Here is a 26497-nt window from a genome sequence, read left to right on the forward strand (position 1 = left end):
GCTCGATCTGTGAGTCGGCACTTGCAGGCAGACTAAGAACACCACACCGGACTTCTAAGTGACTAAGAAATACCTCTTTAGGAGCTCCCGGTGGCTCAGGTGGCTAAGCGTCCAACTCCTGATTTCAGCTCAGGTCATGATCTCGCAGTGCGGTTCATGAGATCGACCCCCACGTCGGGCTCCACACTGATGGTGCAGAGGCTGTCTGGGATTCCCTCTCTGCCCCTCCCCACTCGTTCTCTCTCTCTCTCTCTCAAAACTAAATAAATAAACTTAAAACAACTGAAATACTTCTTTATTATATTAAGCTACTGGGAATTTGGTAGTTTATGTATTGTAAGACTAGCATTACCTAATATGCCAAAACAAGAAAAAAAATCTAAATGAGTCATGATAAGAAATAACATAGCCAAGGGGTGCCTGGGTGGCTCAGTCAGTTGGGCGTCTGACTTCAGCTCAGGTCATGATCTCACAGTTTGTGGGTTCAAGCCCCGCATCGGGCTCTGTGCTGACAGCTGGGAGCCTGGAGCCTGCTTCAGATTCTAGGTCTCCATCTCTCTCTTCCTGCCCCTCCCCCACTCACACTCTGTCTCTGTCTCTCTCAAAAAATAAACAAACATTAAAAACGTTTAAAAAAAGAAATAACATAGTCAAACTGGAATTACCATACAACCATTAAAACAGTGTTTTTGAAAAAAAATTAATATTTGGGTAATGCTTAATTTATGATGCAAAATTTGTAAAGCAAAATTACAAGCCTATATGCATTATATTTTCCCCAAATTTACAAACAAAGATTGCCTCTCAATTATGTTTATGTACATATGTGCACAGGAATTAATGTTGCTGACTGACTGGATGAATGAATGCATAAGAAAAATGGAGGGAAATATGTTCATGTTAAGGAAGGTTCCCTCTGGATAATGAGATTTGAGGAGGTTTCCACTTCGTTGTACTTTTCTGTGTTTTTTTAAATCGAAATAATAAAGCATGTTACTTTCATAATCAGAAGAGACCTGTCTGTTTACATTTAAGAGTTCATTAAAAAGGCCACTCTATCTGGACAGTTAATACAGAGCTACTCCCTATGCCCACCTAGCCCAGGCAAAGTTGTTCTACATTTACAACCCCATAAGCTACCCTCTGGTGACTTAAAAGACCCCAGGGAGCAACAGTTCACAGGAAAGTCCTGGAAAATTAGACCATGTGGCAACATAACTTCTTTGTTTACTCACAATGAGGTAGCTCTAAAACACAAGTTGATAAATAAACTGCATTAATGACACACTGAGAAAACAGAAAGTGAAATTATGTCAGTTACCGTGGATACACAATCACGGGCATGTGGAGATCTGGTGATATTCAGAACCAGTCCCTAAAGGAAAACGTCTCCCTCTGGTTTAAATGAAGATTACATGAATGCTTACTGAATGCTCAGCATGATGCCAGGCACATAGCAAGAGGCCAAAGGTTAATGTCACCACTACAATTTTTATTGGTTAAAATGTGAGAAGAATAATTAATCCTTGCTTTAGTATACCACTGAAATTCAAGTTAAGACATTTACTTTCAAAGTGCTGTTCTCATTAGTTTCTAAGGAAACTGAGAGGAAGTTACATGTGCACTTCCCTAAAGCCTGCCTGCCTACAACCTGCCTTGATCTTGTCCTGACTCTATAGGTCCCCTGCCATTTCTATCAGTGAACACCAGAGGACAATTAGGAAAAAGAAGCGAAAATTCTAGAGAGAATTCTAAGGAGAGAGAGAAATTCTAAAGAGATGACCAGAGAAGCCCATGCATATCTGCAGATTCAGGAAGAATAGAAAGGAACATTTTATAAAATGGGGGATCTCTTTGGAAAATATGTACCATATAAAATATTAAAAGACACAACTTGTTCAAGGGGATCCACTCATAAAGACAGTTAAGGAAAGCCTTTAAAGTCAATCAAGGTGTTTCTTTAAGGATCATTTGGAAGTAAACATGAGCAAGTGAAAATTTTCTAAGTAAAAATATTTATTGAGCATTTACTATGTCTCAGGACCTATGCTAAGCACTTTTTGTTGTCTGGATGAGTCAGAGTTCTCAGCGGAAAGCAATGAAAATTAACTCTAGTTGAAATAAGCATAAAGTAAATTACAGGAGATATTAGGAAGGTGCACAAAGGAGGTGAGAAAATCAGGCTCAAAAAATAGAAAGGCATCAAAAGACATCAAAACAGCCAGGAACACATCTCATCACAGAAACCATCTATCTCGTGAAGGCACCACCATTACTCCTAGAAAGCAAACACTGCTCCAACTCTTGATGGGCCACACTTGCCAGGACTCTTCCTTCTTTGCCCTGATTCCAGATTCAAAATAATGAAAGGCTGATACAAAAGTAAAATTAAGATTTAATACACAGAAATCAAGGCTATCCTCAACTGTCTTTATAAGACAATCATGACCATCATCTCAACACACAGGATGTAAAATCTTTTGCAAGATCCTAACCACATAAGGTGATAGGACAAAGCCACAAAATCGAGGAGGTTTGCCATGAATTTAACTGCCTACAGTGTTAATAGTATACGTCAATCAGTAGTCAATGGGCAGCAGTTTCCTTTTTACATAAAATACAATTCCTTAATGCTGTAATTCACCAAGCTTTATAGGATGTGATTATATAAAACTCAGAGAATAAGTTATCATATTGACAAATGGAAACATGTTGTAGCTGAAAGCAATCCAAAGCTATTCAAGTTCAATAAAAGCTCCTTATCTCCATTTTAGGATGCATGTCATTAGCTCAGAGAAGATTAATTTTTCCATTCATATTTCAATTTCTTTCCTGGCAAAAAATAAAACTGTGAGTTTCTGAATTATACTCTTCTTGCTTAATCAAATGTTGAGAGTCTCACATCAACATGACTGGAAAAATTAATAAATTATGGAGATTCCTAAAACTAAAAGGTAGTTTCACCTATAGTTATATGCAAATACTCCTTTAAGACAGGGTTTTGATTTACATGAGAGACATATTCTTTCATTCACCTTTAAAGAGAACTGAAAGGCAACATAAAGATTAGCTATGCATACAGTAGGTATTCTGTAATTAACTATTGATTGTATACATTAAATTTAACAACAGAGGAAAGCATTACTACTAAACCTTCTGAGAAAATTGTATGCAAGAGACACAATGCCCTCCTTAAAGTATGATTACAAAAGGTGGTTCATACATACTGCTTCAGAAATGAATATTATCCACATATTAAAAACTTAATTCACCAAACCAAATTTACTCTCTCAATCAGACATAAGTCTACTTTCTACACAAGAAAATGAGGCTTTCACTCAATATGTTATCATTATGAATTGTGTTTCACAAAAAAAAAGGTTTGCATTACCCATTTCAAACAAATGTTCAAATGAACAAGCTTTCCATAACTATATGGCAAATGTTCTTTTGCCCAAAGAGATACAACAAAATGAATCATTAAGAAAATGTCTGCAGATTACAGTTTCTATAAATTGTGCCTTAGAACCTGCCACATCGTTTTAATTCAATCTTCTAATTTTATTAATATGCATTTTCCATCTTAAACATGCTGACTCACACACAAAAATCTCCCAAGAATATCATCATTAGGTTAGCAAAGAGGAAAAACGTTTGGGGAGGAGATTAAATCTAATCTGGCTGGTAGAAATCCTATCTTTGTCATTTATTAGCTATACAACTTTGGCAAGTTTTTAACCTTACTCTACCTGTTTCTTTGCTTAACAAAGTAACAACACAGCACTAAAAACGGCAACATTTGGGGAAGGAAGGGAAGATGGTGGTGGAGTAGGAAGTTTCCAGGTTCACCTCCTCCTATGATTACAACTAGATAACTATCATATCATCCTAAATACTCCCCAACTCTAAGGAATAGCAAAACGAACTCCACAACTGAGGGTACAGGGGAGACTACATCAAGGAGGATGGGAAAAGTGGAGACAGCTTGGGAGAGAAACCGATTGTGGCCATTATTCCAGTGGAGGGAAAGCCACAGTAACAGAAAGGGCCAAGAGACAGACTAGCACATTGGAGAATCCACAGGGAGGGTGAATGCCGGCAGCAATTGGCTTAGAGGGCCATGGGTTCTTGCAGCCAGCGGTGCTTGAAGTCTGGAATTTTGAAGGTCAGCATGCTCGGTTCTGGGGGAGCTCAGAGGACATTGGAGTTGCTCATGGAGAAAAGGCAGGGCAAATACCCCATAGACATACAGCATGGAAACAGCCATCTGAAGAGCACCTGGGGCTTCCACATCTTGGAGTATGTCCCAGAGGGGTAGAACCTGTGAAGAAACCCCTCCAGGAACAGAGGAACTGGGGGAAACCATCTCCCTCCACCATCCCTCAGTATAAGCACAGGGCCACCTGTGGGAACCAGCACAGCTCAGACACTTACTACCTAGCTTGCTTACACCAAGCCCCGCCCCACCACATCCTGGTGGAACCGCCCTTCCCAGTCCTCCTTCCTGATAAGAGTAGTCCAAACTCCTGTCCACAACACATCTCCCAACCAAAGAGGTTTGTGGAGCCTTGGTTCCAGTGGCAGCAGCAAGAGGTCTCATTTCACAAGCAGATCAGAGCACGTCTAGTTAAAACAAGCCACATTCAAGCCAAGGATCCAACACTGTCCACATCAGGCAAACAGGCCCTTTGTAAACAACTGGACTAGAGGATAAAGTGGCTGGAACAAAATAGCACAGCATGCACAGCACACACTGGAGACACTCCCAGAAGCATCAACCTTTGGGAACAAGAGACATGACATGGCAGGGCGCTACAGGTTCTCGTCTTCATAAGGCCATTACCCTCAAGAACAGGAGATGTAGCTGACTTTCCTAACACACACAGAAAGAGGCATACAAACTTAGAGGAAATAAGAAGACAGAGAAATTTATCCCAAAAGAAAGACTGGGACAAGGCCATGGGCGGAGATTTAAGCAAAACATATAGAAATAAGAGTGATCATATGTATACTCATTAGACTTGAGAAAATTGTAGAAGACATAAATGAGGGCCTTAACACATAGAGAAGGAAAAACAACAGAGATAAAGGGTGAAAAGTAAATGCAGTGAGAAACACACCTGAAGGAATGAACAGGAGGATAGAAGAATCAGAGGAATGAATTAGTGACCTAGGAGACAGACTTATGGAATGTAACCGAGCTGAATAAAAGAGAGAAAAAAGAATTATGCAAAACAAGAATAGACTTAGGGAACCCAGGGACACCATTAAACATAGTAATATTCATATTACAGGAGTCCCAAAAGAAGAAAGAGAAAAGGGGGCAGAAAATTTATATGAAGAAATAATAGCTGAAAACTTCCCTAATCTGGGGGAGGAAACAGATATCCAGATCCAGGAGGCACAAAAAACTTCCATCAAAATCAACAAAAGCAGATCCACACCAGGACACATAGTAACTGAAAAACATATGATGAAAAAGAAAAGATTTTAAAAGCAACAAGACCAAAGAAGGCATTAACTTTCAAGGGAAAACCCATAAGGATAGTAGGAGATTTTTCAAGCAAAAACTTTCTAAGCTAGAAGGCAGTGGCATGGTACATTCAAAGTGCTGAAAGGCAAAAATGTGCAGCCAAGAATATTCTATCCAGCAAGGCTATCATTCAGAATAGGAAGAAAGGTAAAGAATTTCTCAGATAAAACTTAAAGGAGTTCATAACCACTAAACCATCCCTACAAGAAATATTAAAGGGGACTGAGTGGAAAGGAGAGACAGAAGTGATAGTATAAAGGTAGGAAACAAAAAAGCAGTAAAAATGAGTATTTCTGTAAAAACATCAGTCAAAAATTTAACAAAATAAAGGGATATAAAATATGACACCATATACTTAAAATGTAGAGAGGAGAGGAGTAAAGAATGGGTTCAAACTTAAAGGACCATCAACTTAATCGAGAATGCTATATGCAGAAGAGGTTATATAAAAACCTAATGGCAACCATATATCAAAAACCACTAATAAATATGCAAAGAATAAAGACAAAAAATCAAAATATATCACTAAAGAAAATCAGTAAAACATGAAAGAGAGAAAAACAAGAAAGGATCAGAGAAAATCTTCAGAAACAGACATCAAAACAAATAATAAAATGACAATAAAAACATACCTACCAGTAATTACTTTGAGTGTAAATGGACTAAACATGTCAATCAAAAGACACAGGGTGACAGAATCGATAAAATAATAATAATAATAAGACCTGTGGATCTGCTGCCCACGAGACTCATTTTAGACCTAAAGACAAGTGCAGATTCAAAGTGAGGAGACAGAGAAACATCTATCATGCAAATGGAAGTCAAAAGAAAGTCAGAATAGCGATACCTATATCAGACAAAATAGACTTTAAAACAAAGGCTGTAACAAAAGACAAAGAAGGACACTATATAATAATAAAGGAGACAATCCAACAAGAAAATATAACAATTATAAATTTTTATGCACCCAACAGAGTAGCACCCAAAGACATAAGACAGTTAATAACTAATTCATAATAATACAATAATAGTAGGGGACTTTAACGCCCCACTTACATCAATGGACAGATCATCAAGACAGAAATCCTATCAACAAGGAAACAATGGTTTTGAATGACACCCTGGAACAGATGGATTTAATAGACATATTCAGAACATTCCATTCTAAAACAGCATAATGCACATTCTTTTCAAGTGCATATGTAACATTCTCTAGAACAGATCTCATGTTAGCCCAGAAAACAAGCCTCAACAAATTCAAGATCAAAGTCATAGTATGCATCTTTTCTGATTACAACGTTATAACATTAGAAGTAAATCACAAGAAAAAATCTAGAAAGACCACAAATGCATGGAGGTTAAATAACACACTACTAAACAATGAATGGGTCAAAAGGAAATCAAAGTTCATAAAAAAGTACATGGGAACAAATGAAAATGAAAACGTTAACAGTCCAAAACCTTTGGGATACAGCAAAAGTGGTTCTAAAAAAGTTTATACCAATCCAGGCCTACTCAAAAGCAAGAAAAACATTAAATAAGCAAACTAACCTTACACCTTAAAGGAGCCAATAAAAGAACAACAAACAAAACCCAAAACCACAAGGAAGGAAATAATAATGATTAGAGCAGAAATAAATAATATAGAAACTAAAAAAAAAACAATAGAACAGATCAATGAAACCAGGAACTACTTCTTTGAAAAGATCAACAAAATTGATAAACCACTAGCCAAATTCATCAAAAACAAAAAAAGAGAAAGAACTCAAACAAAGTCACAAATGAAAGAGGAGAAATAACAACCAACACAAAAGAAACACAAAGTATTGTAAGGGAATATTATAAAAAATTGCAGGCCAACATTGGACAACCTAGAAGAGAAGGATAAATTTCGAGTAACATATAACCTACCAAAATTGAAACAGGAAGAAATAGAGAATTTGAACAGACCAATAACCAGCATAGAAATAGAATCAGAAATCAAAATAAAAACGCAACAAGCGAAAGTCCAGGACTAGATGGCTTCACAGACAAATTCTATCTAAGAGTTAAAGAAGAGTTAATACCTATTCTTCTCAAACTTTTCTTAAAAACAGAACACTTCCAAATTAATTGTAATAGGCCAGCACTGTCCTGACACCAAACCAGATAAAGACACCACCACAAAAGAGAACTACAGGCCAAAAGCCCTGATCAACATAGATGCAAAAATCCTCAATAGAATACTAACAAACTGAATTCAACAATACACTAACAAAATCACAGCAATCAAGTGGTATTTATTCCTAGGTTGCAAGGGGGTTTCAACATTTGCAAATCAATCAATGCGATATACCCTATCAACAAGAGAAAGGAGACAAACCGTATGATCATTTCAACAGATGCAAAAAAGCATTTGACAAAGTACAACATTCATTCATGATATAAACCCTCAACAAAGAAGGTTTAGAGGGAACATAATAAAAGCCGTATGTGAAAAACCCACAGCTATCATCATCAATGGGAGAAAACTGAGAACTTTTCCCCTAAGGTCAGGAACAAGACAAGGACATCCACTGTCACCACTTTTATTGAACACAGTACTAGAAGTCCTAGCCACAGCAATCAGACAACAAAAAGAAATCAAAGGCATCCATATCAGTAAGGAAGAAGTAAAAACTTTCACGATTTACAGATGACATGATACTATATATAGAAAGAAAATCTAAACAACTCCACCAAAAAAACTGCCAGAACTGATCCATGAATTCAATAAATTTGCAGGACACAAAATCAATGTAAATAAATCTGTTGCATTTTGGGGCACCTAGGTGGCTCAGTCGGTTGAGCATCTGACTCTTGGCTCAGGTCATGATCTAATGGTTTGTGAGATCCATGCAGAAGGAGAAATTAAGAAAACAATACCATTTATAACTGCACCAAAAATAATGAGATACCTAGGAATAAAACTAACCAAAAAGGTGAAAGACCTGTACTTTGAAAACACTGATGAAAGTAACTGAAGAGGACACAAAGAAACAGAAAGACATTTCATGCTCATGGATTAGAAGAACAAATATCGTTAAAATATCTATACTACCCAAAGCAATTGACAGAGTCAATGCAATCCCTATCAAAATACCATCAGCATTTTTCACAGAACCAGAACAAACAGTCCTAAAATTTGTACGGCACCACAAAAGTGGTGCCAAAAGCAATCCAAATAGCCAAAGCAATCTTAAAAAAGCAAAGCCAAGCTGGAGGCATCACAATTCCAGACTTCAAGTTATATTATACAGCTACAGTAATCCAAACAGTATGGTACTGGCACAAAAACAGATACATAGAGCAATAAAACAGAATAGAAAACCCAGAAATAAACTCACAACCACATGGTCAATTAATCTTTGACAAAGCAGGAAAGAATATTCAATGGGAAAAGAGCAGTCTCTTTAACAAATGGTGTTGCGAAAACTGGAGAGTAACATGCAAAAGAATGAAACTGGATGACTTTCTTACATCACACACAAAAATAGATTCAAAATGGATTAAAAACCTAAATTTGAGACAAGAATCCAAGACGAGAACACAGGCAGGAACTTCGTGACATCAGCTGTAGCAACTTCTTTCTATATATGTCTTCTGAGGCAAGGGAAACAAAAGCAAAAATGAACTATTGGGACCTCATCAAAATAAAAAAAAACTTCTGCAAAGTGAAGGAAACAATCAACAACACTAAAAGGCAACCAATGAAATGGGAGAAGATATCTGCAAATGACATATCTGATAAAGGGTTAGTAGCCAAAATATACAAAGAACTTATTCAACACTAAAAAAACTGCACAAAAAATCCAATTAAAAAATGGGCAAAAGACATGAGTAGACATTCTTCCAAAGACATACAGACAGCCAAAAGACACATAAAAAAGATGTTCATCATCATTTAGTATTAAGGAAATATAAATCAAAACTCTAATGAGATATCACCTCACAACTGTCAGAATGGCTAAACTCAACACACAAGAAACAAAAGGTGTTGGCAAGGATGTGGAGAAAAAAGAACACTCATGCACCGTTGGTGGGAATACAAACTAGTGAGGCTACTGTGGAAAATGGTGTGGAGGTTCCTCGAAACGTTAGATTCAACTGAAATAGAAACTTAAAGAGAAAAAAAAAAAAAGATGATCTGGAGGAATCTCAGATGGGTAAGTAGGAGGAGGTAAGAAAAAGAGAAGGTTTGGAGCAACCTCCAGAGGTGACAAATTCCATTTGGGCCAAGAAAGATGGAGGCACCCACAACGAGATGGCCAACAGGAGCCAGGAATGTGGGTTCAGACACAAAGAAAGAGCTTTACAATCCATATGGAGATTCCTGGAAATCAAAGGCATGACTAACACCAACACTTATTTGCAAAGTATTTTATATGTGTCATTGTATTTCAAATACAGCCAAATATGAATAAAATAGAAAAGTAATAAGCAAATGCATTTCAGTCATTTACAAATTTTTCAAATTAAAATATGAAGTCTTGACACAGGATCAAGAAACTACTGATCACACGTCTCTTAATCTGTCTATGAATGTGAATCACGACAGCGGTGAATTCCTTGGAATCATATGCTGCTGCTGCTGATGATGATAGTGACAAACTCTTATATAGCACTTACTATGTTAAGCATATTACCCTTTTCTGTAATTTTTCTCCATTAAAATATCCTAATTGTCGGGGCAGGCAGAAAAATGCATGTGTAGTCCAGATTTAACCTTAACCTCAAATCTACTTAGTAAAACTTGTGCCATTGATTCTTGTCTACCTTGTAGCAACAATCAGGTAAACGCGGTGAAGTTTTGCCAGATTCTTCTTGTTTTGCTCTCTCTAGCCAACCTCAGTGACTTTTATATTTACAATCAATTTGTTACACTTTTAACTAACTAGAGTTGGTACCATCTCTTCTTCCAATACTATAAATATTCCCTCTGATCAAAACTGTCTATTATACAACAAAAGCCAGAGGAGACCCTCCTTCCTCCAAAACTCCTCCCTGAGTAAGAGAAGGATTATTCATTCATTCAGCAAATGAGAGGCTTGGACTTGTTCTCTAAATTCCCTTTTAGCTCTAAATAGGATCAGAGAAGCACTCCCATGGCCACATCACTTAAATGAATTATCACAGGTTTGCACAGGCCCAGGTACAGACACAGCTGGGTCATTCTCAATCCTTTAATCCAGTATGATTTTCCTAAAACCACTCCTCAAGAAACAAAATGGCTTTTTGAAAAGTTTCTTTTAATTTTCTTAATTTTACTTTTATTTAAACTTGCTTTATTGTCTCTTTCCCTGCTTTCACCCTGGGCCCAGCATATGAAGGGCACCTCGTTAATTCCGGAAGAGCAAAAACTCTGTCTTACAAACACAGTAGAGAATGCCCAACCATAAAGTGGCAGCTATATAAATGTTTATAAAACTAATCTGTGACTAAGAAGCCGCTTAGTTCAGTAAGCCAAAATCTCCACTGAAAATCTGAAAGGTAAGCCCTCCCTGCTATGCTATACCTAAGTGGGGAGGGAGTAGTAATCAGCTGGCTTCCAGAATTCCCTTAAGAAGAATCCTTGGACCTGGAATACTAGTATGTCAGCACATTTGCAGAAATAATGGGGAAAATGAAGACCAAAGACCGACTTGAACTTTACATTTCTTTGTTCTCATTATCCATTCCCCAAACCACAGGAGTATAAAACAAAAATGATCCTTTCATGTAAAAAGGTTGGAATACTAACCTTTACTGAGTCTATTCCCACACTGCACAGTGGAGCTCTCATCCTCGTGTAGGCCGAATTTTACCTTTTTTTTCACCATGAAAACCAATTTTGATAGTTTTTGAAAATGAAACCAATTTCCATTTCTTAAACTATAAGTCACTCTCAATTTCTACATTTAGCATCTGAAAATTACAAATTAATTTCCTTCTAGAATGTAAGTTTTAAAAAGAAAGAGGGCTTGCTTATCTTCCACAGCTATATCCACGGTGCCTAATACATGTGGCTGACAATCAATAAATACTTGTTGAAGGAAAGAATAAACATACATTTCAACTGACATAACATAGAAAGCATCTGGCAAATAAGCATCTGGGGGAACTCTGTAAGGGAGATAAAAGAACAATTACTACCTGAAGTACCTCACCACTTACTCTTAAAAGAGCATAGAAAATTGGGAAATTGAAATGTGGAGCCTGCTTCTATCTTGCACTCTCAAACTTGTTTGCTACGGCTGCCTGGCAAGGACAGTTAGCAGATGCTCTATTCTTTCTGGTGGGAAACAATTGCTCTCCAAGCCTGAAGACAAAGAATACACATGTACATCCTTCTAGTGTCCAGATCTAGGCTGACTGACACCACAGCCACCAGCCCCACATGTTTATCAAGTATCTGAAATGTGGCTTGTGTGAAACGAAATGGGCTGGAATGTCAGATACAAACCAGATTTCTAAAGATGAGGACAAAAACTGGACGTACACTGTCCCATTGATAATTGTTTTACGTTAATTACATGTTGAAATGATAGCAGTTTGGACATATTGGGGTAAACAAAATATATTAGTAAAACTAATTTCACCGATTTCTTGTTACTTTTCTTAATACAGAAAATTTTGAAATATTTAAGTGGCTCACATTATATTTCTATTGGACAGTGCTAATCCAGACTGACAGTAAGAGAGTCTATATGCTACCAGAAGGAATATGCGTGGAAAAACAGCAGGATCTGGTTCCTAATTTCACAATCTATAATTACGGAGATTAGATTTTCTACCACAAACCAATGTATAGTCTCCCTTGAAGGCGCACACCAGCATTAGGAGATAACACATTAGCCTTAATAGATAATGAGGAAACTGAGCCACAAAAAGAAGGCACTTATACAGAGTTACAGAGCTGATAAACGGGAGGGCAAAACCCTGACCCAAACTCAGCATGTCCAAATGCATGTCCTTCCCCTTCCTCTCCTCCACTCAGAGAACTTTCCCTACTAGAGGCTTAAAAAGGATGCCAACCATCTTTCCTGCCTTACCCTGCTGTGGGTTTCTCTTTGATACTCTACACCCTTATTTCTCCCAGCCACTAACCCAAAGAAAAGAGAACTATGTGACAATATGGCTGAATATTTTGGAAAAATTACCAGAGTGACATCCCATATGCTGCTATCTCGTGAAGAAGAGAATCAAGGTCTCCTAATTGGGCTCTTTTGCCTTTGCGATTCAAAAGCTTTCCACTGTATTGGCACCGTTCGTATAACACGCTACATAGAAATTTACCTACTGGGACACCGCTACCTGTGAGGTCACTAATTTGGGCAAGTGCATTTCACCTGTTGTGAATTAGCTTACTTAGTCTCTTAGCAGCCTCCAGAGCTTCGTTGGCACTGTCTGCTACAAAGAATCTTTGAACTTTCACTCCATTGTCAGACATCAGTTTCTTGCTCTGGTATTCCTGCAGGTTCAGCCATCTTCGGGGGGTTAACTGCACTGCCTAGAGAGATTGAGAGAGACAGAGGTAAGAACGCTTACAAATAAGAAAAGGAACGGTCAACGTATGTAGCCAGTCTTATAGGTACCCACAAACAATCAGCAACACCTTTTTTTAAAAGGAAAAAAAAACTCCTATATAAATTCTTCATGCTTGTTTTTCTAATCAAAAATGTTTAAGACAACCACACACACAAATGAATGCAGGTTTAAAGAAATGGTGAGAAGTGAATAGGGTCTATCATCTAGTTAACAAGAATGTACCGATATCAATTTCCTAATTTTGATATTGAACTAAAAAGACCTAAGATATCAACGTGAGGAGAAGAGGGGGAAGGGTATGTGGGACTGCTGCACTTTTTTTGCAGCTCCCTGAGTCTGTAAATATTTAAGAATAAATGAGACCATTTAAAAAAAAAAGAATAAAAATTATTTTCTTAAGTTTATTTATTTGAGAGAGGAAGAGAGAGCATGCAAGAAGAAGCTGGAAGGGGCAGAGAGGGGGTGGGAGGAGAAAATCCAAATTAGGCACTGCACTGTCAGTGAAGAGCCCGACTCGGGGCTGGAACCCAGGAACCATGAGATCATGACATGAGCCAAAACCAGGAATTGGAGACTTAACCACCTAAGCCACCCAAGTGGGCACCCCTTAAGAGTTACTTTTTAAAATGTTAAGAAATGCATTATAAAGGATATACCTCCCCCACATTCCCACCCCAAATAAAGTTCATAGCATTATTTTAATAACTGTATGCACATTGTTAATCACTAAGGTATCTCAGAAAATTTTCTTAACACTTTGAGGCTCAATGGACCACAGACTAATCCACTTCTTTGCCATAGTTTTTAATGGACTCTAGGTACAATCATTATGTGATGAAGAAGATTACCTCTTTCACAAACCACATTTGAAGACGGTAACCTGAAACAATTATCATAAATAAACTACTTCCTAAAAACTGCAACTCGTGTATTAAAGTAACTTTGCCTATGTATCATGCAGAAGTTTTTTCCAATATGCGCTATCAATTACTTTTTAATCTGTGCTGAAAAAAAGTAATTAAGGAGCAGAATAACATGAACAAATAAATTCTCATTTTTTTCAGTAAGATCAACATCATTCCCTATTTTTAAAAGAAAAAAAAATGAATATACCTAGTTTAAGCTCATTTCCATCCATGAGTCCTGATGCAAAAAAACAAAACAAACAAACAAAAAAACAAAAAACCACTGCCCCAGAGTAGGTAAGACAACGATACCATTAATGCACAAACCGAAAAAGTCAATCATACAACAGGATCACAAGAGTGAAGGAAAATCACCTGTCATACTGCCTAGCGTCTTTTGTCAATGGCCTTGGTGGGCGGCCAAAGCAGCATTACAAAGACCATAAACTAAGGTCTACAGGGCTTTACAACATGGAACCATTAGCTTTCAGGACCTCAAATGTGTCCTTAAAATGGCATTTTCTTCTGGAATTTCCAAGCTACAATGCACTCATGGAGCTCTTCTGGATAAGGGACATTCCAAAAGGCTCTAGAACCTTTCAACTAAGCTGAGTTTTACCCAAGGGCAGAGTATATCTTTAAATTGTTTGTATCTTTAAGAAGAATATGATGGTGCCTGGCATATGGAAGATAGTCAAGAATATCAGTACAATGGCCAAATGAATAAGTCCTGCCTTTTGTTCATTTGTTCCCAGCTACAGTTAATTTTTCATTTCCACAAAGTGACTTTCTCTAAAAATAGAAAAGCAGAAGTCCTTCAGACCTGAAACAACCTAATTTGTACACACTCATAAAAAATTCAAATTTTGACATGATCTAGTTTAAAGATATCTTTCTGTTCCACTCTTCTGAATATTGGTAATGATGTTTTCAATGGTAAAGTTGTCTGCACTTCTTTAGAAATAAATAATACCAGAGTTTTAAAATAAATTGCCAGAGAAGTTATGGTCACTGTTACTGTATGATTTATTAGCTGTATATGATTTGTTAATCTTACTTCTGAATTTTAAGTCTTGATGAAACATTAGTAATTTGAAAAACACAAAATTTCACACGTGAACATACACATTGACCTAACAGTCTTATTAACACATCACATAATGTACCAAAAAAATTCAAGTTTAAGACATTTAGTGAAAGTCCCCTAATGAAAGAAAAGATTAAACATTAGATGTATACTATATTCTGGGACCACTTTTAAAAGGCAGATGGGGAAGGATCAATAGATTAAGTATATGTTGACATACCAACTTAAAGCCATTAACAGAAAAAGAAAAAAAGAAATACAATTTGTGAAGAACATTTGAGAGAGACTAAAACTGCCACAAGTATGGTGTGGTCAATTCCTTTTCATTAGAACACTCACAGTATTAATTTTAGATATGTTAATGCAATCTGCTGCAAACTAATTGCAATTGATCGAGAGACCAGCTTCATAGACATATAATACATATTGACCGTTTCTACATTGACTCAGATGAAAAAGCCTGCTTGAAGTCTGTTGCTCTTAAATTGAAAACCAACACAGTGAACACAGTTCTGAGCCACTGCAGATACCCAAGCTATCACTCCACAAAGCAATCATCTTATAGAATAATCGGCTACCTTTGTCAAACCTAACATCAGAAGAGCAGGGTCCCTGACTGGGTCTAAAACTGCATGAACTCAGCTGCACTAAGAATTTGTGGTACGTCTAGAGAGGAAAAGGTTAAATCCACCTCTGCATTTTCAGGAGGAAGAAAAAAGGAGAAGAGAAATTTACTAAGTAAGTGGATGGTGTAAAGTATGCTAGAAATATAATCAACTGCTGAATCATAAAAACAATAATAAGAATAGTTTCATCTTCTATTACGGAGCATTGGCCATGTGTAGGCAGTATACTAAGCACGCGTGTTATCTTATAGTCAAGGCAATCGTGAAAAATGAAGTAGTATTATTTCTCTCTGCAGCTGTCACTGATGCAACCTTCCTTCTTCCAATACTTCCTTGCCTCAGATGAAGTTAGGTACAGCCTTGTAAGATCGTTCATAAATACGTATGGTGTGTAACTCACCTGGACCAACATCTGATTGCCAACCCTTCTCCCCCTAAGTTCTCTCTGTCTCGACATGGGGAATGGGAATATTCATGCGGCAGCTAATCTATCAGCCAGGGGCCTCAAGGAAAACAGACACATTCCCAGGTCACTCACATAGAATGTGTCATGAAAAATAAACCTTTGTGGATTTTTACCCACTGAGATTCCGGAGATTACTTGTTACTGTTACGGAACCTAGCTTATCTCTACCATCCTGACTAAAAACCATCTTGAGGCACCTGGGTGGCTCAGTCAATTGAGTGGCCAACTTCAGCTCAGCTCATGATTTCACGATTCGTGAGCTCAAGCCCCCTATTGGGCTCACTGCTATCCACGTGGATCCTGCTTCTGATCGTCTGTACGCCTTCCCCCGGCCCTCCCCTGCTCACACACACACTATCTCTCTCTCTCTCTCTCTCTCTCTCTCTCTCTCTCTCTCTCTCTCTCTCTCTCGAAAGTTAACAAACAAAACCAACCAACCAAACAAACAAAAAACATCTTACAAAATCAGGAAACCCAGGCTGAGGGTTAAGTCACTGGCCGAAGATGACAGGCAGCTGTGAAGCAACAAAACTTCTCTGATCAACAGCATCAATCTGCTGTGTAACACTGTTGGTCTCCCGTGTTTATATTCTGGTCTCGCATTCCCAGAGGCCCCTTGATGATAAAGACTGAGACCAGGATCAGTGACATTGTGTCCTTGTCTTCAGAAGGCCAGAGGTCTATTAGGAATGGACACACACATGATGCGTGTGAGGACAAATGCGTCAGGCTTTGGGAGGGAAGGAGGTGGAGATGAGAGCAGAGGCTCACCTAAGACACTGGCAGAAGCAGTTTATTTTAGCTCGTAGGAAGACTACCTGTTAAAACCTTAGACTAATCTCTTCTCGGGGAAGCCTTGAACTCTAGAACGTGAACGGTGGAGAGCAGTCTGAAGATCATGTGGCCCAGTAGGTTTCAACTGTTCCTGCCAGTTATTTGCCTGTTTGCCATCAGGTCAGTCCCCAGGCTCTTTGCCAACTGGCTTCTGCCTAAATCTGAGACTGTGCTCAGAGACTGAAAAGTGAGAAGAAGACTTCAGGCTTTGTCTTCCTCTGAGTCAGGTGGCGACTCCAGCAGTGACTGCCGCTCTTCTGACGTTTCAGCCCCCGATCCCACCCCAGAAAGCCCTTCCTTCATAATTCCAGCTCACACTGTCTGCCCCACCAGGACTCCAGCACTGAAGGGCTGGCCCTGGACTCTGCTAACACCACCTCCTTCTACCCCTCAAGCTCCTACAAGATTCCTGCTGTTGCCAATCCCCGGGTGGCCTTCCCAGCCCTGCTTTGCCTTCCAAAAGTCCTAACGCCTTTGTCAGTACTTGGGTGGCCCCATTAAACCTATGAAACAACGTGGCCCTCCACAGAGCCTGAAGGTGCCGCTTCAAGGCACAGGAGTAGAAGGACAATGGCAGGGGCCCTCTTAGGAAGGGGACTTTGGGGCCCTCCTCTGCAGCGGCTCTTCAGGAAATCATGTTTCATAGACTGGGCTTCCAAAGGATGGAAGGACTAGTGGGGTCCAACCTCCTCATTTTACAATCAGGGACCTTGAGGCCTCTACAGGGGAGGTAACATGCCTAGGGACCCTCTAGGGGGACAGAAGCAGGTGGACAACTAGACTAATTCCAATGTTGTGTCCTTCTTTCATTCAGATTTTGGCAAACTGACCATATGAGGAACAGCACCACGTTCTCAAAACAGCTAGGGTGGGTGGGCACCCGGGGTTAGTTCCGTCTGGGCCTGCATGCTGACCTTTCCATGGCTACCTTCCCTACCGTGTTTCTTGGCCAGAGCAAGCATTTCCAAGCTTAGGGAAAGTAGGAAATATAACTTAAAAGAAAAGCACGGCATAAAGATTTAAGGGCCTGTGGGAAAAAGGGAGCAGAGGTAGACGAAAAAGAATGAAAAATGAGGGGAAAAGACAGAGAGAACCAAGAGATAAAAAGACAATGACTAAGCAGGCAAAAATTCACAAGAAAACTCAAAGCACAAAATTAGACAGCTATATAGAAAAAAATGACACGACCAAGAAATCATCCTTCGCCCCACGGTTTTAAAATTAGAGGTGCCAAGACTACTGAAATAGCAGCACAGGAGGAGAAAAATCAATAAAGGGAGTAAAGAAAATGTCATTGAGTGGGGCGCCCCCCAAAGGGAGGCTTGGTGAGCCACACCTGCCCACTGGCTCTCTGCACTCCCTCGGTCTTTCTGCAGCCTGACAATCCACGGCACTGCCTCACTCAGGAAGGCAGAGGAGCAGAGTCTGGAGAGGAGCTGAAAATCCACTAGCAACCAGGGAAGTAGAAATTACAACAAAAACGAAGGTTTGGTGATGACACTGGTGAAGGTAGGCTAAAACACACCTCCCAGTACACGACACACCCACGCAAAGAGAACACCAGTGCAAGCACCTTCAAGACCAATGTGACGGCATTTATGAAAACTAGAACAACTACACCTTCTAAACTGGAAAGCCTCCTCCTTGGGTGCTTAATTCAGTGAAACATGAACTGGGGACATACAGTGGAATCTTCTGCGTACTGCTGTGCACAGTAAAGGGTAAAGTTGGAAGGTATCTAATGCACACCAAACAGGAAATGGGCTGAATAAACCGCAATATATGAGCCATTCAAAATATCGGTGGCAACACAATTAGCACCCAGTATCCACGCGGTCCCCTACTTCTCAGTTCTTTTGCAGCTAGGGTGCCACAACTTTTAAGCAACCAGGCACAATCCTCCAGGACCCTTTTCCTTGGCTGCAAGGTCCTGGAGGCCCCAGGTGGAGAGGGCGGGGTCACAGGGTTGAAGCAGCCTGGATTACTGACTTACTGTACAGACCACTGCCTTGGCCTTGCAGTCACCTGACCCACAGATGCATGAATGAGAAATAAACCTTTGATGTGTTTACCACTGAGATCTTGGGAATAACTTGTAATCGCCTCATCGAACTAGTCTAGACTGATAAGTACGAACATCTTAACATTGATTGTTCTCCAAGGCACATTACTGAAAGAAAATAGCCAGTTTCTTTCAATATTTAAAGTAGAATAACATTTATATTTCCGACACGTGTGTCCACACACAACGCCACATTCTCTATCTTTTAAGAATGGATGTAGCTATGGGGCGCCTGGGTGGCTCAGTCGGTTAAGCGTCCAACTTCAGCTCAGGTCATGATCTCACAGTCTGTGAGCTCAAGCCCCATGTCCAGCTCTGTGCTGACAGCTCAGAGCCTGGAGTCTGCTTCAGATTCTGTGTCTCTCTCCCTCTCTCTGTCCCTCCCCCACTCACACGCCGTCTCTCTCTCTCTCACACAAATAAATAAGTTAAGAATGGATAAAGCTACACATACATACATGCATACGGAAAGCTCCAGATTAAGTTCACTAACTCAATGCCAGTAAACTTGGGAGGGCAGATCAGAAAGATGGTAATCAAAGGAAGATCTACCCTAGTCTATAATTTTTAAAACATTTTTATAGAAAAACATTCATTTATTATTCGTGCAATGAAAATCAATCTCCTTAGAGACAACACTGAGGGGAAGTAATCAAACCCAGGCTTTAACCCAAAGGCATAGCCTTAAGTATCTATTAACTCGTCTGGGAAATGAGGGCTTGCACCCTTACTTTCGCTACCCAGAGTTCTCCAAATGTGGTGTGAAATCAAGGAGAGGGGGCCAAAGGCTTGCATCCTCTGTTACGCAGAACTACCAACCCTAATATAAACTCCCACTGTGAGACAGGAAGAGGCTCTTAAACCTCATTTCAAGCTTTCAACAGCAATGACGACGGCAGAATACAAACAAGGAATTAGCTGTACACTCGAAGGAAAATACATTCCCCTCTCACTACACGCACGGCAAGGCAGGCAGATGCTCAGTGGGCTGTGGCAGGCCAAGAGTCGGAGTGTGCTGGTTATATTTTAGTTTCTGTCAGTGTTATTCTGTATGCAAATCAGGACCCATAAATCCACCTTAGTCACGTTACCTAGGAAATACGAGGCTTCAAATAAACGTGTTGATGCACACGAAAAGACAGATATAACTCAGTGTGTCTCAATATGGGTATCGCAAAATAAAAGACCCGCTTGCTTAAAACAGGCTCTGATGAAGAAGTCACTTCACTATCACCCTGTATAAGGGACTGAGTGGAATCCTGTTTCTAAGAGGAAAATTGTAACAGCAGCAATGATAACAATAAAAATAAAAGTACTCTTCCGTTTAACCCCTAATGTGATGATGTCAACTCCTCCTCCATAAAGACAACATGCTAAAAAAACAAACAAACAAAAAAAAAACCCAGAGCCTATAGAAAAGAAAAACTAATGTCAGACGAGGAAGAAAGCGTAAGAATATGCATACCAACACTCTGCTACATTTCATTATATGTTCAGGCTAAAGTGTGGGGCATTCATTTGGAGTCACCTTTGGAAATACACCATCCCTTTTATCTAGAACTGGCATGTTCCTGACCCTTCTCCTCTTTGCACAAAGAAATGAATTAACCAATTAATTAGTACTCTGCGGCTGAGCTCTTTGCTCTAGTAGGGGTACAGGGAGACCATGATCACTTACAAAATGGAGGAAACTAATCCATCCTCACAGGTCGCTTTGAGGATTACATGGGTTAAAATGTGCAAATCAACTGGGATAGTGTGCAGCATATCATAAGTACTCAAAAGAATGTTCTGCTCCTATTACGAACGCAGAACTACAAAGGGGGAAAGAAAGTATAACAAGGAAATACTGAACAATCCCCAAACTAAAAACAGTAGGTGATCCCGTCAGTGATAAAGAGGTGCCCACCATGTCCTGCTCTTCGTTTTAAATGCATATGGGGAAGTATTTTTAAATTGTGATAGTGGAAGGGCACCTGGGTGGCTCAGTTGGTTAAGCACCGGACTTCTGCTCACATCATGATCTCACAGTGTGGGGGCTTGAGCCCCCGCGTTGGACTCTGAGCTGGCAGCTCAGAGCCTAGAACCTGCTTCAGATTCTGTGTCTCCCTCTCTCTCTGCCCCTCCCCTGGTTGCTCTCTCTCTCTCAAAAACAAATAAACATTAAAAAAAAATAAAAAAACAAAAAAATAAATTGTGATAGTGGAATCTCTACACTTAAATTACTCAACAGTCACAGAAAGAGAAAGGACAGTAATTTACAGTAAGAAGGACCAATTTCACATTCAGTGAGCAAATTAAAATGTGCCATGCTAAGTACATTGACTTTCTACCTCATTTGAGCCAGGGTACGCCCACCTCGCAGAGGAGCAAATGTGACAGTCAGAGAGATTAAGTAACTTATCTAAGGCTACTCAGCTGGGTGAATGAGTCGAGATTTGAATCCAAGTCTAAAAACCCCAAGAGCTTTCTATTATTCCAACGTGTTTTCTGTTTTTTTGTTTGTTTTGGTCAGTTTCTGAATCCTATGTCAATAAAAAGGTCTTGGAAAGACCACAGACAAAAACCATACTGCCATTTGTGACTTAAATACACAGTTTCCCATTTAAAAGGAGGGCAGCTAAAGCAGCTGACAAACTGAGAACACTAACGAAGGTTGTGCGGTACCTGAAAGAATGTGCTCATGGGATGTGCAGCTTCACTAGAGCAAAGGGCTAGAGAAGGAAAGTAAAGTTTACTGATGAAAAGGAAAAACAGCTGGGCCCTTCTTTACAAGAGATCAGACTAGGGTCAGAGGAGGAGCCCCAGGCCAATTGCGTTCCTCTGGCACTGTGTCTCTGACAATACCACACCACTCCGTCTAAGGATCCCACAGAAGGGGTGGGGGGTGGGGGTCAGCATCTGTTAAAAAAAATTAAAGAATCTGTCCTACCAGAAAAGAAATTAAAGTTCACCTTTCAGACTATCCAGAAGTTGGATCACAGCAGGTTTCTATTTTAGAATTAATTCTTCCCGGGGTACCCCAACAAAATCTCGTATTTTTAACCAAACCAAATACTAGCTAACACGGAACAGTGCCATGAAGTTATAGAAGCTATACTATACACTTGGAGAGCATTACCTCATGTAAAACTTGCAACAACCCTACAAGGAAGAAACTGACAGAAGACCATTTTACAGATGAGCAAATGAAGGCTGAGAGAAGCTAAGTGTTGCTAAGACTAACAGCGATGGTGAGGGGCTGGGCCATACTTCAAATGCAGGTGTGCCTGACTCCACATCCACTCTTCAGTGAAACAGTAACAGGGAATTCCGCCCCTCCCCCCAAGTCCACAAAAGTGGGTCCTGAGCAGTGACTGGGGCAGGAGGAGAAACAGGAGGCCCTGTATAGATTTCACCGCAGGAAGGTACAAAGCTGTCCTGAAAATGAGGTTGGAAAGAAGAATGGGAAGCTCTGAATGAGAGAAAGATTTGTGGATGAGATGAGTTGCACTAAGTCAAAAGAATTAAGATTCTCAAAGATACTGCCTCCTTTTTATCCTAGGTTCAGCGGAAAAGCAGCATTTTTTTTTTTTCAAGGAGCAAAGAAATGTAAAACTCTTTGTAGTCAGGACAAATGCCCAAAGGAAGTTTCGTTCCCTAACTCCACTGCTCTGCCAGCAGCAAAAAAGAAGGAGAGGGGGGAAAATACAACACTGATAAACATTAGCGTTATTAACACAACAGCAGAAACAAACGTATAAAAGGCACTGAAAAGACTGAAGTGCATCATTTCAAAATGCCTGCCCATCCCCTAGAGGACAGAGTGCCAGCTCGATTGTGTTGCACAGGAATATCACCTTAATTTTATACTGTGAACAGAAGTGGGCAAGGTTTATTTACATGAAGAAAGAAAACAAATTAAGGAAAGGTAAATATAGACTCGCATTTAACTCTACTAAGGAAACTGCAGAATCTGTACTTTGTTCATTCAACAGTCTTCCACTGGGCATTTATAACGTGGCGGCCACTGTGGCTGGCATCTGAGATCCGCTGGTCCACAGCACACACAAGTTCTCTGTTGCCACAGAGCTCATGTCCTAGGAAGGGATGCAGGGAAGGACACGAACACATAAATGGAGAATGTAACTACAGAATGGGACGTGCTAACACATACATGATGAATTATGGATACAAAGAGCACACTGGGCGGTAACCTCTGAAGAAATGACATTTGTGCAAAGACCAGAAGACAGAAAGGAAACAGGCATGTAAAGAAGCTGAGGACAAACCTAGCAGGCATGGTCCAAGGCCCTGAGGCAGGATACAGTTAGTTAGTGACAGAAGCTAGGGGGAATAAGTCAGAGATGAAAGTGGAAAGGGGAGCAGGGACCAGACCACGCAGGCGCTTGGAGGCTGCGGTCCAGAGTTTAGTTAGATTTTATTTACTTAGTGTTTTAAGCGGGGAAGTGAGATCAAGTTCACATTTTGGAAAAGTCATTGTTTTCTGTTTAGAGAAGGAAACCACTTATGAAAGCTGAATTAAACCAGACCAGACTCAGCAACATTTTCTATAAACATCCAAATAGTAAATAGTAAATAGCCAAATAGTAAATCTGGCTCTGAGGCCAGATACTCTCTGCGGCAACTCCACTTTTGTCAAAGCAGGCATAGATAATATTTATAAAAGAATGGGCATGGCTATGTTCCAGCAAAGCTTTATTTGCAAGAACAGTTTTAGCAGAGAGGCCACAGTTTGCAGACCCTCAACTAAATAACAGAGAAGAGCAGTGGAGGTAGAAACAGAGAGGAATGAAGGGATTCCAGATAAGTCGGTGATGAAGTAAAGCTTACTATGAATTAGATGTGGGCTTTAAGGTGAAAGGGAATCTAGTATTAGACACACACACACACACACACACACACACACACACACGACATATTTAGTCCATGTGAATCTAGTGAATTTTATGTACCTGCTATCTATAAAAGAAGCATTTCTTTAGAAGCATTTCTATAAAAGAATCTTAACTTTGGATTTTTTGCCCAAACTGGTCTTCGTATCACACTTAATTATTGAGAGTCCCATCCACCATTCCACCACATCAGAGCTTCTGGTTCTTTGATCGTATAACCATCTTCCATTATTTAATATTAATCCCAGTGTGTGACACACAAACCGCCCTGCTACAGCCCCATTCTGCTATGCTGGCCATCTGCAACTTCTTACCAAGGAGAAAACAAGATCTCCCTTGATTAAAGAGACACCACGTAGGAATAACAAAAAAAAAAAAAGAAAAGAAAAAAAATCAACAAAGAAAAACCTAAGAATGAGGAAGCTGTGATCTATTTGATGAACACTATAAAACAATTCAAATAAATAAGGCAGTTCTTGAAATGTATCAGCACAGATGTACTTCCAAAGTAAAACACAGAAAAAAACAAGTGACAGATAAGAAGGACACATAAGAGTATGCATATTTAAAACAGGAAAAAAATTAAGCCATCTTACAGAGACAAATGAAGGGGTTCAGAGTAGGACACCCTAAAATATGCCATAAGCATTATTTTGAACTGAAGATAACAAGAAAACGTCTGTTCCCCTTCTCCCTCCATCAAAGAGGGCAGGATGAATCTTAATCATGGGACATAAATCTACACCTTTAGTCCAGAGACAGCAGCATGAGGGTCACCATAACAAACGTCGTAATCCTTATCTTCTACTGGTGTCCCCAGAGACTTTCCTCCCCATAGTTTGCTGCCCCTAGAAGCTCCAAGTCCTTTTCCTTTGTCTTGGTACTTCTCTGCAAATTTACTCTTCTTTTGTTAAGATGCAACATAAGCCCAAGTTCTGACCACCACTTTGAGTCACATATGAGTATTCTCAGGGCTGTGTGCACCTGTTGATAAACTTATTTTTCTCTAGTGAATCTGTCCTGTGGCAGACTAACTTGCAGGACCTCAGCCAAGGAACTTAACAAGGGTAAAGGAAAAAAGTGTTCTCCTCACCTCCATACATAAATTGCCATACCAAAAGTCTAGAAGGTGTCTGGGGCACCTGGGCAGCTCAGTCAGTTAAGCATCCGACTTCGGCTCAGGTCATGATCTCATGGTTCGTGAGTTCAAGCCCCGCATCGGACTCTGTGCTGACAGCTCAGAGCCTGGAGCCTCCTTCAGATTCTGTGTCTCCCTCTCTCTCTGCCCCTGCCCTGCTCACATTCTGTCTCTGTCTCTCAAGAAGTGAAAAAACATTAAAAAATTTATATTTGTAAACATTTTTAAAAATAAAAAATAAATTAAAAAAAAGTCTGGAAGGTGTCATGTCAAGTTTAGGATAGTGACTCTGTTAGAGAGAAGGAGAGAATGCCACAGGTTTGGGGAAGGGGCACCAAGAGACTTCAAGTTTATCAGTTATGCTTTATGTCTTTTATTTAAAAATGATCTGAGAGGGGCACCTGGGTGGCTCAGTTGTTAAGCAGCCGACTTCGGCTCAGGTCATGATCTCACGGTCCGTGAGTTCGAGCCCCGCGTCGGGCTCTGTGTTGACAGCTCAGAGCCTGGAGCCTGTTTCAGATTCTGTGTCTCCCTCTCTCTGACCCTCCCCCGTTCATGCTCTGTCTCTCTCTGTCTCAAAAATGAATAAATGTTAAAAAAAAATTAAAAAATTAAAAAATAAAAATGATCTGAGAAAATGTAAGAAAATAGCAATATTTAAAATTGTTCATACTGGACACACAGATGACTGTGACATAAATCTCAATATCCTGCATTTTTTTTCTAAATAAAAATGATTACATACTTAGTGTAATAAAGTTAATAACCACACAATTCCATGACAATGAAGTTATTAATAAAATGAAAGAAAGTAGGCTATAAAACGTAATTGTAATCAGAAAAAAAAATTTTTTAAAAGTTCTGGAAGAAACCTGAGATCATGCTGAGCCAACGGCCCATGCTATACAGGAGGGGCTGAGGCTCAGAGGCATTACTACGCCTGCCCCCCAAGTGGGCATGGCCTCAACAAGCCAGTGCAAAGCATCCAGCCACGTGCCCTGGCACTGCCCTGGCAGCACACCAACACTACACCTCTGAGGAACAGGCGAGCTCAGGGAAGGAGGGCAAGACACCGGTTTTCATCTCTGGACTCTTGAAGGTTTATGCCCAGTGCCTTGGTCTCATGTCAGCTTTATGTTCATAAAAATCAGGATTTTGCTCACTTATGACTTAAGTGAATAACTCGGAAGTTCTTTATCGAAAATTAGGTCACCGCTTCATCTCATAAAAATGGGTGTGTATGTGTGTGTGATTTCTTTAACTCATCAAGTGAGTCTTGCTACCTCTGGCAGCAAAAAGGGGTTGTAAAGATTCTAAGAATAGTCTCAAGTAAAGTGCTAACTTCAAATCAAATTCAAAAGAGTACAATAATGGTATAGCCATGAGCTCAACCTTGATCAATCTGA

General features: G+C 39.8%; 1 protein-coding gene across 5 annotated transcripts in view; it reads right to left on the bottom strand.

Annotated features, from left to right (window-relative positions):
• The window catches only part of SUCLG2 (succinate-CoA ligase GDP-forming subunit beta), a 389660-nt gene that overhangs the window by 324016 nt on the left and 39147 nt on the right, over positions 1–26497 (bottom strand). For all 5 annotated transcript variants that reach the window (XR_006214899.1, XM_042979378.1, XM_042979379.1 and 2 more), the window contains exon 4: positions 12899–13040. Coding sequence is in view for 4 of the 5 variants with exons in the window: in XM_042979378.1 (XP_042835312.1) it covers positions 12899–13040 (142 nt within the window). In the remaining variant the exon portion in view is untranslated. The remainder of the gene's footprint in view (positions 1–12898; positions 13041–26497) is intronic.

Source organism: Panthera tigris, chromosome A2 (assembly GCF_018350195.1).
Source record: "Panthera tigris isolate Pti1 chromosome A2, P.tigris_Pti1_mat1.1, whole genome shotgun sequence".
Classification (NCBI taxonomy): domain Eukaryota; kingdom Metazoa; phylum Chordata; class Mammalia; order Carnivora; family Felidae; genus Panthera; species Panthera tigris.